This window comes from Trachemys scripta, chromosome 23 (genome assembly GCF_013100865.1).
Source record: "Trachemys scripta elegans isolate TJP31775 chromosome 23, CAS_Tse_1.0, whole genome shotgun sequence".
NCBI classification, from domain to species: domain Eukaryota; kingdom Metazoa; phylum Chordata; order Testudines; family Emydidae; genus Trachemys; species Trachemys scripta.
Window position 1 is genome coordinate 4,358,711 of NC_048320.1, and position 15,024 is coordinate 4,373,734.

The following is a 15,024-nucleotide window of genomic DNA, read 5'->3' on the forward strand; positions in this document are numbered from 1 at the left end:
GCTGGCTGGCGAAGGGCACCGTGCCCTGGCAGGAATGGGGCATGGGAATTCCTTACCCAGAACAGTCACGTGGGCCCGCTCGGACCCCGCCAGGATGTTTGCAGGCAGCTGCAAGGAGATTTCTTCCGATGCTGTGTAACACGAAGGCAAAGACACACCGTTAACGGCCTGTTGGGAACCTGCATCTGCCTCCAGCCAATCAGATCCCTCCATTCCTCACTGTTCGGGCTCTCGCCCAGTCACAGCCCCTCTCTCAACCCCAACCTCCCCCAACCATGGCACATATGAAGGCGAGGTCTGGGGGTTCTCAGCAGAGGGTACTGCCTGTGGGAGTCCGTCCCTCTCCTGGCCCCAGAGAGCCGGCGTGACGAGCTTTGCAGGGAGCATCGTACACACGGGGGCCAGGCTGCAGGGGAGAGGAGCTGGTACAAGAGGGGCTAGTGAGACTCGGGAGCAGGAGCCGAACGTGCTCGAGCCTTCGGCCCATGGCAGACGGTTCCAAAACTGCCCACTAGGGGGTGCATCTTCCCCGGGCAGCTGGGCCTGGACCTGACCCAGGCAGGTAATTTGCCTAGATGCCCTCTGGTCCGGTCGGGCCTGGCGGCTCCTGTGCCCCTAGCTGGGCCATCCAGTGGCTCAGCCATCACTGACGTGCCGCAGCCAAGAGACTCCCTGTGTTAGTGACACTCACTGAGCCCCGCACAGGCGCTGGGATCCTACCTTCCTGGCAGAGCAGGGAGCTGTGCGCCTTCTCCTCCAGGATCCCTCCCGGCTGTGGGGAAGGAGCATCAGACAGAAGGTCAGGAGAAGGGACCGTGCACGTCACAGCCTGACAGGGCCTGCTGGGTCAGCCAGTGCCCCTAGCCAGGGCAGGATCATCCCCTACAGCCCGTGCTGTGGGGCTAGGGCACATCCAGCTCTCAGCGCCCCAGCGATGGGTCTCTCGTCCCTTCCCCGGGGAGACTGTTCCCAGCCCAGCAGATCTCACGGCTTCTTCCTCTTCAGTGCGGGGCTTCCCTCTGCTAGTTCCCTCCACCCCTTCGAGCTCTCCCATGTGTCACAATCAGCCACCCCCCTTGGGGCTAACCCCCATCTCTGTCTGCCCCAGGACTCTCCCGCCAGCTCCCTGATCTCGCTGGGACGGGGCCGTGTGACGGGGCAGTGCAGGTCGGGGTCCGGGACGGGACGTGGTGCTGGGGTATTATTTTCTGTGGCAGGACAAAGAACAATCACAAGTGCAGACTCGGCCCACGGCCACCAGGGGGTGAGACCCAGGCACCGGATCTCCCTCCGCTCTGCCCAGAGGCCCCGACCAGACACTGACCTGGACCAGCAGGGGCTTTATCACGGTGTCCACTCGCCCCTGGGCTGGCACCACAGCCAGCTCGTTGCCGCACAGCTCCTTGGTGCGCAGAGCCTCGGTGCTGACGGTGAAGTTCAACTCCCCTGCCGAGAAAGGTGGGAGACACCCCATTAGACAGACCAACGCCCCTGCCCGAGGCCGAGAGGAGTCCGTGTCCGAGGGTGGGAGGATACTTGAAGGGGAAGGGTGGTGAAGAAGGGAGAGAATAGTACAAAAAGAAAGAAAATGAGGAGAGAGAGAATGGGGGAGAAAAGAGAGAGAAGGCCAGAGGGGAAGGAAAGGACGGAGGGAAGTGGTGACTGTGGGAAATGGCGATTAGGCCGTAAGGGATTTCACTGCTGGGGCGTCCTCTCAGCCCCCTTCCCCGCAGCTCTTCTCATCCCTTCCGCTTGGCACCAAGTCCTCAGCGACCCCATCCTGTGCCCTCCTTCTCACTCCCAGCACAGAGCCTCCAATGCCCCTTACCCATCTGTCCCCTCACGCAGAGCCTCTAAAGGCCCCTACCTGCCTCCCTAGTGTGAAGGCTCCAGCACCCCTTCTCTGCCCTCCCCCACATTGTGCAGAGCCCCCCACCACTTCCTTGCCCCTCCCCTCCGGCACAGAGCCTCGAGTGCCCCTTACCCAGGCTGCTCGCCGTCACCTCCCACTGGAAGGTTTTCCCTTCGTCTGCACAGAGGCAGCTGGTGTAGGCGCCGTCCTCGCCCGCCTGCACCTGGAACTGCGCAGACTCGGCCAGCGTCAGCTGCACCTGTGGGGCCCAACACGAGAGCCCCCTTAGGGCTGTGGGGGATGCACCAGCTCCAGCCAAGACGTTACCCCTCTGGGGTTTAGGCCAGGCCCCACTCACCGCGATGTGCTGACCCCAGTGGTCATAGGGTCACAGCCAGTGACTGCCGGTGCCACTCGCCGGCCTGCGCCGCTGCCCAGCTCCCCAGCCCCAGGTCACCGGCCCCAGCAGCTCCAGCAGCTCAGCCCCAGGCGGCGCTCACCTTGATGCACTGCCGCAGGTAGTTGAAGACGGTGGCCTTCAGGGCAAAGGCCTCTCCCCGGATCACGGAGTACGGCAAGGCCAGCTCCACAAAGAAGGGTTTGAAGGCCGTGAAGGTGGCCGTGGGCGAGAGGCCAAAGCCCACCTCAGCCGTGCAGAACATCCCAGCTTTCCACTCTGTGATGGTGTCGGGCACCGAGACTGGGACGTCCTTGGAGCCCCCCTCGCTGGGTCGGGATGGACACAAACAGAGCGTCAGACACGCGGCCGCCCCCTGGGAAGTGCTCACAAGCACGGCCACCAGAGACGTCCCTGCCCGACCCTCTGCTGGGCTGGGGCCCTGGGCCGGTGGCACAGAAACAGGCCAGTCCCAGACAGCAGAGAGGGGAAGAGCTGTCAGTGCCCCCCTCTCGTCTCCTCCTCCGCCCACACCAGCTAGCGCAGGATCCTTCCCTGCTCCGGGACTCTCCGGGCTGAGCTCAGTGTCCCACGGGATGGGGATCCCCCCTTCCGCAGCCAGACACGTCTCCCTGTCAGGGGGCTATTCCTGGGTGTCAGCCTGAATTCCCCCTGCTCGGGATCCCCTGCCCCTCCCACTTCTACCCCCTGTGCCACCTTCAATTCCCCACTGCTGTGCTGGGTTCCTCTCCGCTGGCAACAGGGAGCAGGAACCAGCCCCACGTGGGCAACCAGCCCTCCCCCAGCCAGTGCAACGCCTCTGGGAGCTGCTGCTTTCGAGGGTCTGGCCTGGAGGCCGCTCCGCAGGGACAGTCTGTGACAGCTCCTCACTCACCCCACAGGCACCAGGTCCCACAGCCACGTCTCTGGGAAGTACGCACGTGGCGCTGGCTCCGCCTGGGCACTGGGTTCTGGCACTAGCCGGCCATCGCTCACTGGGCTCTTTGCTGCAATAACCACCATTTCTCCCTCAGGGATCATGTCTAGAAAAGATACAAAGGGGGGTTCAAGGAGCTCCACCCTGGTTTGGGGGCAAATCCAGACAATGATTCATGTGTGTTTGCACCTGCAAAGTCTCGATGTTTGGGGACATTTCGGGGACTGCACATGGCCCCCGGGAGCTCTGAGAACTGACCCCTGCTGGCAGGGCTGGGGCTGGAGGGGGTCGTGCTGGGGGTGTCCTACATGCAGCACACACTGGTGGACTCAGCAGGGGGCAGGAGCCAGGGAGTCCTGAGCTCAATCCCAGCTCTGCCCCGAGCAGCGTTAAGGGTACATTGCACTCCCAGAGCCCTTCACAAAGAGCCGCTAGCCAGGCAGGTCAAATCATTAGCCCACTGAGCAGCTGGGACATGGAGGCCTAGGGAGGCTCAGTGCGTTTCTACTGCAACCACCGAGCATGAGTGGGCATTGCAGGACCCCATGTAATCGCCTCCATAACACCCAGCTTGACTCTCAGATCCCAGGGCAGCGCATGGGGCTGGAGCTAGAAAAGCCATCAGTCTCTGTGAAAATAAGAACATAAGAACGGCTATACCGGCTAAGAGCAAAGGTCCATCTAGCCCAGTATCCTGTCTGCCGACAGTGGCCAGTGCCAGGTGCCCCAGAGGGAATGAACAGAACAGGCAACCATAGAGTGAGCCATCCCCCGTTGCCCATTCCCAGCTTCTGGCAAACAGAGGCTAGGGACACCATCCCTGCCCATCCTGGTTAATAGCCATTGATGGACCTGTGCTTCATTTATTTTCTAATTCTTTTTTGAACCCTGTTATAGCCTTGGCCTTCACAACATCCTCTGGCAAAGAGTTCCAGCCAAAGGAGGAGGAGCAGAGTTGAATTTTAAGGGTCAGATGATCATGCGTACCCAGCCCCCACTGAATACACTGGAGAAAACCTCCCACCCTATGCCCTGCCCCATTAAGAACAACGGACATACTCCCACCCTCAGCTTCTTTGAGAACAATGGAGAAACCCCCACCCTCCACCTCATTGAGAACAATGGAACAGACAAGGACAGTGTCAGAACCAGGATCAGAACCCAGGTCCCAGGCCCAATCCATGAGCCCACGGGTCTCCCCTCTGAGGGCAGAGAGGGCATTTGGAATTGCTGATCAAGGGGGATGGAAGCTCCCAGCCCCACTGACCTTCCATGGGAATTAAGGGTGCCATGTCATAATACTCCTCCATTGAGAATTCATGTTCACAGGGCTGCTTGGTGTTGGTGTTGGTGAGAATTTTCAAAGCCGCATCCTGAGAGAGAAGGAAGATGGAGGTAAAAGCATCAGGAGCAGCGAAAGAACAAGAGGCGGCGTGATGCCTGCTGTTACTGCCCAAGGTCACACAGCAACAGAGCAACACAGGAGCAGAATTCACAGAGACTTGGATGCTGCCCAGCACCCTGCAACTGGCTTTGTAAAGGGACGGGATCAGTATTTTACATATGGGGAAACTGAGGCACAGGGCCACAGAGCACGGGAAGGGGAAAGACCCATCGGCTCATCTCTCCGCCCCCTTGTCCCCCGGGGCCAGGGCAGGGCTGATTCTTACAGCATTTCTTCCCAGGGGGTTGGCTTTAGCACTAAAAGTCCTAAGCGAGGGGGCCTCCTCCAGGAGACGATTCCAGCCTCACACTGTCGGGTCATTCTCCTGCTGATGGTTCCGGCACCTGGATCCCAGGACTCCTCGCTGTGCCCCATGACATTCAGCACGGGCCAGAGGCTGGGACAGTGGGCTGGGAGTCAGGACACCTGGGTTCTCTTCCTCCCTTCACCACCCACCTGCTGGGTGACGTGGGCAGGTCCCGTCTCCTTTCTCGTCCCTTCCCTCCCTTTGCCTGCTCAGCCTGGGAGCTCTCAGGGCAGGGGCGTGTGTGACTGTCTGTTAAATGCCCGCAAACGTCCTGGACATAGACTGAAGGTTGCCCAGTGGTGCCCCTGCCTTTCTGGACTGGGGAGAGCACCTCGCCCTGACCCGCTGAACACCAGGCAATGAAGAGTTAAGGGAGGTGCCACCCCAGCCCAGCCTCAGATCTGCCCAGGAGCTGGCACTGCCCACAGGGCAGGTGCCAGAGGTGGCGCCATGGGCAGTGGATGTGACGAATGACTGAGAAGGGGCCCTTGGCTGTGGGACACGATGGGAATTGCTTCGAGGTTGTGGCCGTGCTCACTGCGCTGGGTGCAGCTGGGTGTGATGGGGCAGGAGAGGGGCCCGTGAACCTCGAAGGGTCCAGTCTGCTGCAGTCCAGCCCTGAGCAGCCTGCTTGGATTCTTCTAACCGGGTGCTGGAGGCTTTGTTCTTCCCTCTGCTCGATGCTCATTCCCTTGGCAACCCTCTGCAGGAACGGCAGCATCTGCACGTGGCTCTTACAACCCTTGAAAACGTCGCCCTCAACCCCAGATTTCGGTCTCAGGCAAAACTGCCAAACGAAGCCGCTGCAGAGCGGAGGCAACGGGCGCAACTCACCCTGGGTGGGGACTGAACTCACTGCCCGTGGGCACCCCGGCGATTCACGGGACGCAGCACGTCCCCTGGCGCCCCTCGGTCACTGTGACACCAGACTGCCTGCAAACCCGCTGGCTCCACAGAGCCCCAGCCTGGCTGCACATGTGCCTCCCACTCTCTGGGGCCTCCGTTCAGGTCCCCCCCCCCAATCAGGGCAAACAGCATGATGAGAACTGGGCGGTCATGTAAACAGGTTTTATGAGGGGAGCTGTATCTTGGGGCCCCCCCGCTCAAATGACCCCACATGTGGCCCACTAGCTCCACCCTGCACTGCTATGAGGCACAGCACATCTCAGGCCAGGCTGTGGATGTCAGAGCACTCAGACACTCCTCTTTAAACAGCCAGCGACACTCAACCTCTGCTCGAGCAGAGCTGCTGCCCCCTGCAATGTGCAGCACCCGCCCATGGGGCCGGCCGCGCTCCCCGAGCTCCCCCCATGGCAGCATCTGTCTGGTCCCCTGGTGCCCAGAACCCAATGCCCCCGCCCACCTGGGGGACAGTTCTGGGGAGTGACTTGGCCACTGGGCAACCCCTAGACACACAGTGCGCACGGTGCTGGGTGCCATGGGCAGCACGCCCACCGGACGGGGCTGCTGGCGGTGGGAGGGCGGGTCCCAGCCTATTCCACTATGGCCGTCTGACTGGGATCCTAGGCCCTGCGGAGGCTGCCAACACTCAGAGCAGCCCCCAGCTGGGCCAGAGCCCCGGTCTCCTGACTCCCAGCCCCCTGAGGGCTTTGGGAGGATGTCGTCCATCCCTCCTTCTGGCGGGGCAAGATGCCATCACCCTCCGCACCTGTCATAAACATACAGCTAAGGGTAGCATAAAATCCCTCCTTTACCTGTAAGGGGTTAAGAAGCTCAAATAACCTGCTTGGCACCTGACCAAAAGGACCAATAAGGGAAGAAGATACTTTCAAATCTGTGGGGAGAGGGACCAGGGCAGGAAAAAAAATTTCCTAAAACCTTACCTGCAATAAGCATCTAAGGTTACAAAAATTGTAAATAATAGCAAGGAAATGCATTGGATTATCTTTTATTTTAGCTTGTGAATTTTCCCTATGCCAAGAGGGAGGTTTATTCCTGGTTTTTCTAACTTTGAAGTTGAGCCTAGAGGGGAATCCTCTGTGTTTTAACTCTTTTTATTACCCTGTAAAATTACCTTTCATTCTGATTTTACAGAGGTGCTTCTTTTACTTTTTTCTTTATAATAAAGTTCTTCTTTTAAAAACCTGATTGGTTTTTAGTGTCCTTAAAATCCAAGGGTCTGGTCTGTGCTCACTTGGTTAACCTATTGGTTGGTAGATTATTGTCAAGCCTCCCCAGGAAAGGGGGTGAAGGACTTGGGGGGATATTGTGGGGAAACAGGAACTCCAAGTGTCCTTTTCCTGAATCTTGGTCTAAATGACTTGGTGGTGGCAGCAACACCATCCAAGGACAAGGAAGGATTTGTGCCTTGGGGAAGTTTTTAACCTAAGCTGGTAGAAATAAGCTTAGGGGGTCTTTCATGCGGGTCCCCACATCTGTGCCCCAGAGTTCAGAGTGGAGAGGGAACCCTGACATGGTGGCAGCGCCATGGGATCATTTTGAACCAGAAGCACAGACCTCAGGATTTTAAAAACATTTTTTCATTTGGCTGATTAAAAAAAAACCTCCCTGGTTTTCAAAGGACTTTTTTTTTTTTTTTAAGCTGAGAGCAGCTGGAGTTTTTTTCTTTGCCTGGAGGCAGAGTAGTTAAGTTATAACAAGGGGGAATTCACAACTTGGGTTTTTTCTTTCTTTCTAGCTCTCGGGTTAGGCTAGGCTGAGCACATGAAGGCTAGGATGATGGAAAGTGAGGTCTAAAAGAAAAAGACGGCTACTCACCTTTGTAACTGTTGTTCTTCGAGATGTGTTGCTCATATCCATTCCAATTAGGTGTGTGCGCGCCGCATGCATGATCGTCAGAGAAAATTTACCCTAGCAACACCCGGTGGGTCAGCTGTGGAGCCCCCTGGAGTGGCGCCTTTATGGCACTGGATATATACCCCAGCTGACTCAGCGCCCCCTCAGTTCCTTCTTACCGCCCTTGACGGTGGTTGGAACTGTGGAGCTCGGCTTTGCTGCTCTCCACTCTCCCTAGCGTTTTTCCTCTCAACAGTGTTAATAGCTTGTTAATAGTTTATAGTTAGTATAGTTATAGAGTTTTTATATAGTTATAGGGTAAATAGTTCTAGCGGGTTGGTAGGGATCTTCCCTCCTCCCCACCGGTAGCTTGGGCTCATGCCCAAGGCTCCGGGCTTTAAGTCCTGCTCCAAGCCCATGCCAATGGGCAACCGCCATGACTCTTGCCTAAAGTGTCTGGGGGAATCTCATCAGACCGAGAAGTGTAGGATCTGCAAAGGTTTCCGGCCCCGGACTAAAATAGGAGCGGGACTTTCATCTGCGACAGCTCCTCATGGAGGCAGCTCTTAGCCCTCAACCTCCAGCACCGTGCCAAGACCTGGCACCAAGCACTTCGGTGCGCAGCACCCTGGTGGCAACAGTAGGAACTGCACCGTGGTCGGACTCTGATAAAGTCCTAACTGGAATGGTGGAAGATCTGTCTTTCCTAATGCAAAAAACCGGTTACTTACCTTTCTGTAACTGTTGTTCTTCAAGATGTGTCGCTCATATCTATTCCAGTTAGGTGTGTGCACGCACCGTGTGCACGGATGTCGGAAACTTTTACCCTAGCAGTTACCCGTCAGGCCGGCTGGGGAGCCCCCTGGAGTGGTGCCAATATGGTGATCAATATAAGCCCCTGCCGGCCTGACCCCCCTTCAGTTCCTTCTTGCCGGCTACTCCGACAGAGGGGAAGATGGAGGGGGATGGAATAGATATGAGCAACACAGCTCGAAGAACAACAGTTACAGAAAGGTAAGAAACCGTTTTTTCTTTTTCGAGTGATTGCTCATATCAATTCGGGTTAGGTGACTTCCAAGCCTTACCTCGGAGGTGGGGTCGGAGTCAAGGAACCGCAGATTGAAGGATCACTCTGCCAAAGGCTGCATCAATCCGAGAGTGCTGGATGATGGCATAGTGGGACGTGAAGGTGTGAACCGAGGCCCATGTGGCAGCCCTGCAGATTTCCTGGAGAGGAATGTGTGCCAGAAAGGCAGCTGACGACGCCTGAGCTCTCTTGGAATGAACCGTGACAGCAGGCGGAGGGACGTTTGCCAAGTTGTAGCATGAATACACCTGGTGATCCACGAAGATATTCGCTGAGAGGAAACCGGAGTGCCTTTCATCCACTCCGCGATGGTGACAAACAACTAGGTTGTTTTATGGACGGGCTTTGTTCGGTCTATATAGAAGGCAAGTGCCCTTCTGACTTCCAGAGAATGGAGACGCTGTTCCCGAAGGTCAGCATGCGGTTTTGGGTAGAAAACCGGTAGGAAGATATTCTGGCTCACATGAAAACGGGACACCACTTTTGGCAGAAAGGCCGGGTGAGGTCTTAGTTGAACTTTATCTTTATGAAAAAAGGTATAGGGCGGCTCACACGTGAGAGCCCGTAGTTCGGACACCTGACGTGCAGAAGTAATGGCCACTAGGAAGGCGACCTTCCAGGAGAGATAGAGAAGTGAGCAGGAGGCCAGTGGCTCGAAAGGAGGACCCATAAGGCAGGAAAGGACCAAGTTAAGATCCCATGCAGGCACGGGTGGCTTCATTGGAGGATGGATTTTCTCCAGGCCTTTGAGGAAACGCTGCATGACCGGGTGTGCAAACACCAAGCACCCGGCCACGCCTGGGTGAAACGCAGAAATGGCCGCGAGGTGGACCTTAAGGGATCCAAAGGCTAGGTGCTGGTCCTTTAAGAACATCAGGTAGTCCAAGATGTACGGAATGGAAGCCTGGAGCGGGGGCACCTGCCACTGAGCGCACCAGCTGGAAAGTCTCTTCCACTTGGCCTCATAGGTAAGCCTAGTCGACGGCTTGCGACTTTCAAGAAGCACCCACCTTACCAAGTCCGAACAGGCGCGTTCAGCCTGGTTCAGCCACGGATCCTCCAGGCCGTGAGGTGGAGCGACTGAAGGTCCGGGTGTAGGAGACGACCGTGGTTCTGAGAGATGAGGTCGGAGCTGAGAGGGAGACATAGGGGAGCTTGAATTAACAGGTTCAGCAGGACCGGGTACCAACACTGGCGCGGCCAGGCAGGGGCTACCAGTATGACATCTGAGTTGACTCGGGGAAACCCCCAGGTGCGGAAAATGCAATGAATGATATCCAGATGTATCGACCATTCGTGTGTAAGAAAATGCCTGCTCAAGCTGTCCGCCAGGACGTTCTGGACACCCGGCCGGTACGAGGCCTGAAGGTTGATGGAGTGGGCTAAGCAGAAGTCCCACAGGGAGAGGGCTTCTTGGCAGAGCGGCGATGACCGGGCTCCGCCTTGCTTGTTCAGGTAGAACATGGCCGTGGTGTTGTCCGTTAGGACTGCTACGCAGTGGCCCTGCAAGTGGGGAAGAAAGGCTTGGCACGCAAGGCGGATCGCCCTGAGCTCTTTGATGTTGATGTGCAGCGACAGCTCGCTCTCGTGCCATAAGCCCTGCATTGTCAGGCTGCCGAGGTGGGCCCCCCGTCCCAGGGCAGACGCGTCTGTAACCAGAGTCAGAGTGGGTTCGGGGGGGATGGAACAGAACCCTGACACCCACCATCCGAGGATTCAGCCACCACTGCAGGGAGTTGAGGGTGCACTTCGGGACTGTGAGGACCATGTCTAGACTGTTGCATCCCGGTCAGTAGGCTGATGCCAACCACGTCTGTAGAGGCCAGAGGCTTAGCCTGGCGTGCTGCACCACGTAGGTACAGGACGCCATGTGACCCAGCAACCTGAGGCACTGCCTTGCTGTGTTGGTGGGAAACTTGGAGAGGTTGGTAATTATGCCTGCTATAGCCAGGCACCGTGCTTCCACAAGGAAAGCCCTCGCTTGCTTTGTGTCCAGGGCTGCTCCTATAAACTCTATTGTTTGAGTAGGGGAGAGGACAGATTTGCTGATGTTTATCATGATGCCCAAGCGAGTGAACGTGTCCATGACCAGTTGTACCTGAGACTGGAGATGTTGGTGAGACCGTCCCCTTATAAGCCAGTCATCGAGGTACGGGAAGACATGCACGTGGTGTCGGCAAAGAAAAGCGGCCACGACCGCCATGCACTTGGTAAAGACGCGAGGGGCTGTGCACAAGCCGAACGGGAGGGCTGTGAACTGATAGTGCGTCTAGAGTAATCGAAATGTGAAAGTACGCGTCTTTCATATCGAGGGTGGCATACCAGTCTCCCGGGTCCAGTGAGGGAATGATAGTGGCTAAGGAGACCATAGGGAACTTCAGGTTGACAATGTACTTGTTGAGCTCCCTGAAGTCCAGAATAGGTCTTAGGCCTCCCTTTGCCTTGGGGACAAGGAAGTAGTGGGAGTAGAAACCCTTGCTCCTGAGCTCCTGAGGAAACCCTTGCTCCTGAGCTCCTGAGGAACATCCTCCACTGCCCCTAGGCAAGGAGGGATTGAACCTCCTGGATGAGGAGTTGCTCATGAGAAGGGTCCCTGAAGAGAGACGGGGAAGGGAGGTGGTAGGGTGGGATGGAACGGAAATGGATAGAATATCCCACCTGCACCGTGTGGAGGACCCAACGGTCTGATGTAATATGAGACCAGGCATGGTAGAAACGGGATAGACGGTTCAGAAAAAAACAGTTACTCACCTTTGTAACTGTTGTTCTTCGAGATGTGTTGCTCATATCCATTCCAATTAGGTGTGCGCGCGCTGCGTGCACGATCGTCGGAGAATTTTCTACCCTAGCAACACCCGGTGGGTCGGCTGTGGAGCCCCCTGGAGTGGTGCCTTCATGGCGCTGGATATATACCCCAGCCAACCCAGCGCCCCCTCAGTTCCTTCTTGCCGGCTACTCCGACAGTGGGGAAGGGGGGTGGGTTTGGAATGGATATGAGCAACAAATCTCGAAGAACAACAGTTACAAAGGTGAGTAACCGTTTTTTCTTCTTCGAGTGCTTGCTCATATCGATTCCAATTAGGTGACTACCAAGCCTTACCTAGGTGGTGGGGTCAGAGTGAGACATCGCTGAGTGCAGAACCACTGATCCAAACGCAGCATCATCTCTAGATTGCTGTAGTAACATGTAGTGAGTGGCAAAGGTATGAACAGATGACCAAACCGCTGCTCTACAGATCTCATGGATTGGGACCTGAGCCAGGAAGGTGGTCGAGGAGGCTTGAGCCCTCGTCGAGTGGGCGGTGAGGCGCGGTGTCGGAACACCGGCCAAGTCGTAGCAAGCACAAACACAGGATGTGATCCAAGAGGAAATAGGTTGCGAGGAGACCGGCAGGCCTTTCATCCGGTCAGCCAGTGCAACGAAGAGTTGAGTCATCCTTCTAAATGGCTTCGTACGCTCGATATAGAACGCGAGGTCCCTGCGCACGTCCAAAGAGTGCATACGTTGATCTTGTCGCGTAGCGTGCAGCTTAGGATGGAAGACCTAAGGGCACCGCCGGCCCCTCCCTCCCTATTTTCCCGGACATGTTAGGCTTTTTGGGATTTCCCCCTGGACGGGGATTTGAGGCCCAAAAAGCCAGACGTGTCCGGGAAAATCCGGACGTATGGTAACCCTAGCCTATACCCACAGCTGCGTCAACCGGTTCTGGCGTGGGACCTTAACCTGGTTCCCTCTAGGCTCACAGGGCCCCCATTCGAGCCAATGGCTACCTGCTCACTCCTTTACCTATCTTGCAAGACAGCCTTCCTTGTAGCCATCACTTCAGCAAGGCGTGTTTCTGAAATCAGAGCCCTCACGTCAGAACCTCCGTAGGTACAGAGAACAGGACCCCTCAGTCGGGTCCATTCTGGGGCCCAGCGAGCCAGACAACCCCATCTGCCCTCACTTCCTGTCCCCAGCCAGCTCCAAACTGAAACCCCTTCCAGCCCCTCCTTTCTGGCCTTTTTCTCTTTCCCGGGCCAGGTGGTCACCTGATCTCTTTGTTCACTTTTAGCTATTCCCTTGCAGGGGGGAATGGCCCCAGCCATTTGTTGCCAGGATACAGGGTGTCGGCCATTTATGCACACTGGAGACTTAAGAAATGCATAGGGGAAACTGAGGCACCCACACAGTATTCAGAGGAAACATTAAGAACAGTCCCACTTCTTCACAGCATGGAGATGCTGGTCTGAGGGCTTCCAGTCTGAACATCGCCAGTTTACCCTTGGATGTTACCAGAACTCGGGTCGGAGCTGGTGCTGGGACCGGGGGCACTGGAGCCGTCATTTCAATGAGCCCTCTGGCAGCCTCGAAGGTATCCGGGGTGGAAGGTAATGTAATCTCTTCCACTTGCACGGTCCCTTGTGCGGGGCTGGCCTGAGCAGACTGGGGCCTAGCGACCTTGTCCTGCTTAGAGGCCTGGTTCAAGGCTTGCTCAGTCGGGGCCAGACCAACAGCTTCGGCCCTAACCGGGGGTCCTCCCAAGGATTGCTTTTTCCCAGCCACCAGGAAATGGGAGTGGTGCCGAGGCGGGCGTTTTTGGGGCCCAGGAGATCGTCGGTCCTGAGATGAGTGCAGGAACTTCTGTGGTGCTGTAGACGGTACCTCTGGTGGAGCACGGCGCACCGAGGCACTCAGGCCCGCGTCTTGAGAGGGCGGCAAAGCAGACTCCATAAGGAGTTGCTTGAGTCGAATTTCCCTTTCTTTTTTTGTCCGGGGCTTGAATGCCTTACAGATTTTACACTTCTCAGCCTGATGGCTCTCCACCAGACACCTGAGACAGGAGTCGTGGGGGTCGCCCGTAGGCATGGGCTTGTTGCAAGACTTGCAAGGCTTGAAGCCCTGGGATGGCATGCCCCAGAGCCCTGCAGGGCAGTCATTGAGTGGGGAACTGCCCTCAACTACTAAACTACACTTAACGCTATAGAGAAAACACTTAACACTAACTATTAACAATTAACTAACAATTAAGATAAGAGAAAGCTAGGGATTAGTGGAGCACTTGAGGAGACAAGAGACCACTGTTCCAACAACCATCACGGGCGGTAAGAAGGAACTGAAGGGGGGGTCGGGCCGGCAGAGTCTTATATACAACGCCATATCAGCGCCACTCCAGGGGGCTCCCCAGCCAGCCCGACGGGTAGCTGCTAGGGAAAAAGTTTCCAACATCCGTGCATGCGGCGCGCGCACACACCTAACTGGAATTGATATGAGCAATCACTCGAAGAAGAATGGAGCAGTTCTTAGAGGGTGTTCCTGAGGAAATAGAAAGGTACATTCTAGATAGGAACTGTAATCGAGGTGGGGGAGATCGGAACCAAATGGGTGGAGGTGGCGGAAAAGAAAAAAGCTAGCAGCAGTTGGAGCAGACATCAGAAGGAGCAACCTGAAACAACACCTTACCACCGGGGGCAGCCCAAGACCCCACCTACGTCCCACACTGACAGACCTGACCAAAAAGAAACAATGCAGTTCAGTGGACTGAAGAGTGTCAAAAGGCCTTTAACCAGCTTAAAGTGACACTCATGTCTGACCCTGTGCTAAGGGCCTCAGACTTTGACAACCCTTTCCCAGTAACCACAGATGCGTCCAAGTGTGGTATGGGAGCAGTTTTAGTGCAGGAAGGACCGGATCAAGAATTCCATCCTGTCATGTTTCTCAGCAAAAAACTGTCTGAGAGGGAAAGCCACTGGTCAATCACTGAAAAGGAATGTTATGCCATTGTGTACACTCTGGAAAAGCTACGCCCATACGTTTGGGGACGGCATTTCCACCTGCAAACCGACCATGCTGCACTGAAGTGGCTTCATACCGTCAAGGAAAATAACAAAAATCTTCTTCGGTGGAGTTTAGCTCTCCAAGATTTAGATTTTGAAATACAACACATTTCAGGAGCTTCTAACAAAGTGGCTGATGCACTCTCCCGGGAAAGTTTCCCAGAATCAACTGGTTAAAATTGTCCTTGAAATGTGGAAAATATTCATTCATAGATTCATAGATTCTAGGACTGGAAGGGACCTCGACAGGTCATCGAGTCCAGTCCCCTGCCCTCATGGCAGGACCAAATACTGTCTAGATCATCCCTGATAGACATTTATTAACCTACTCTTAAATATCTCCAGAGATGGAGATTCCACAACCTCCCTGGAGATTCCACAACCTCCTATTGTTAGTTTTTATAAACTCAGTAGTATATCTAGAGG

General features: G+C 55.9%; 2 protein-coding genes across 10 annotated transcripts in view; one reads left to right on the forward strand and one right to left on the reverse strand.

Annotated features, from left to right (window-relative positions):
• Positions 1-15,024, reverse strand: part of LOC117869139 (alpha-2-macroglobulin-like protein 1) — a 777,004-nt gene that overhangs the window by 483,294 nt on the left and 278,686 nt on the right. Inside the window, exons 17-23 of one of the 6 annotated variants that reach the window (XM_034755675.1) lie at positions 4,454-4,559; positions 3,145-3,292; positions 2,353-2,578; positions 1,985-2,111; positions 1,325-1,446; positions 721-772; positions 57-131 (exon numbers count right to left, since the gene is read on the reverse strand). The exons of 4 other annotated variants lie outside the window; for them this stretch is intronic. In XM_034755675.1, coding sequence (XP_034611566.1) covers positions 57-131; positions 721-772; positions 1,325-1,446; positions 1,985-2,111; positions 2,353-2,578; positions 3,145-3,292; positions 4,454-4,559 — 856 coding nt within the window. The remainder of the gene's footprint in view (positions 1-56; positions 132-720; positions 773-1,324; positions 1,447-1,984; positions 2,112-2,352; positions 2,579-3,144; positions 3,293-4,453; positions 4,560-15,024) is intronic. One more of the 6 variants, XM_034755672.1, reaches the window with a different exon arrangement.
• LOC117869140 (alpha-2-macroglobulin-like protein 1) overlaps positions 1-15,024 on the forward strand; it is a 582,774-nt gene that overhangs the window by 325,201 nt on the left and 242,549 nt on the right. The window lies entirely within an intron of this gene.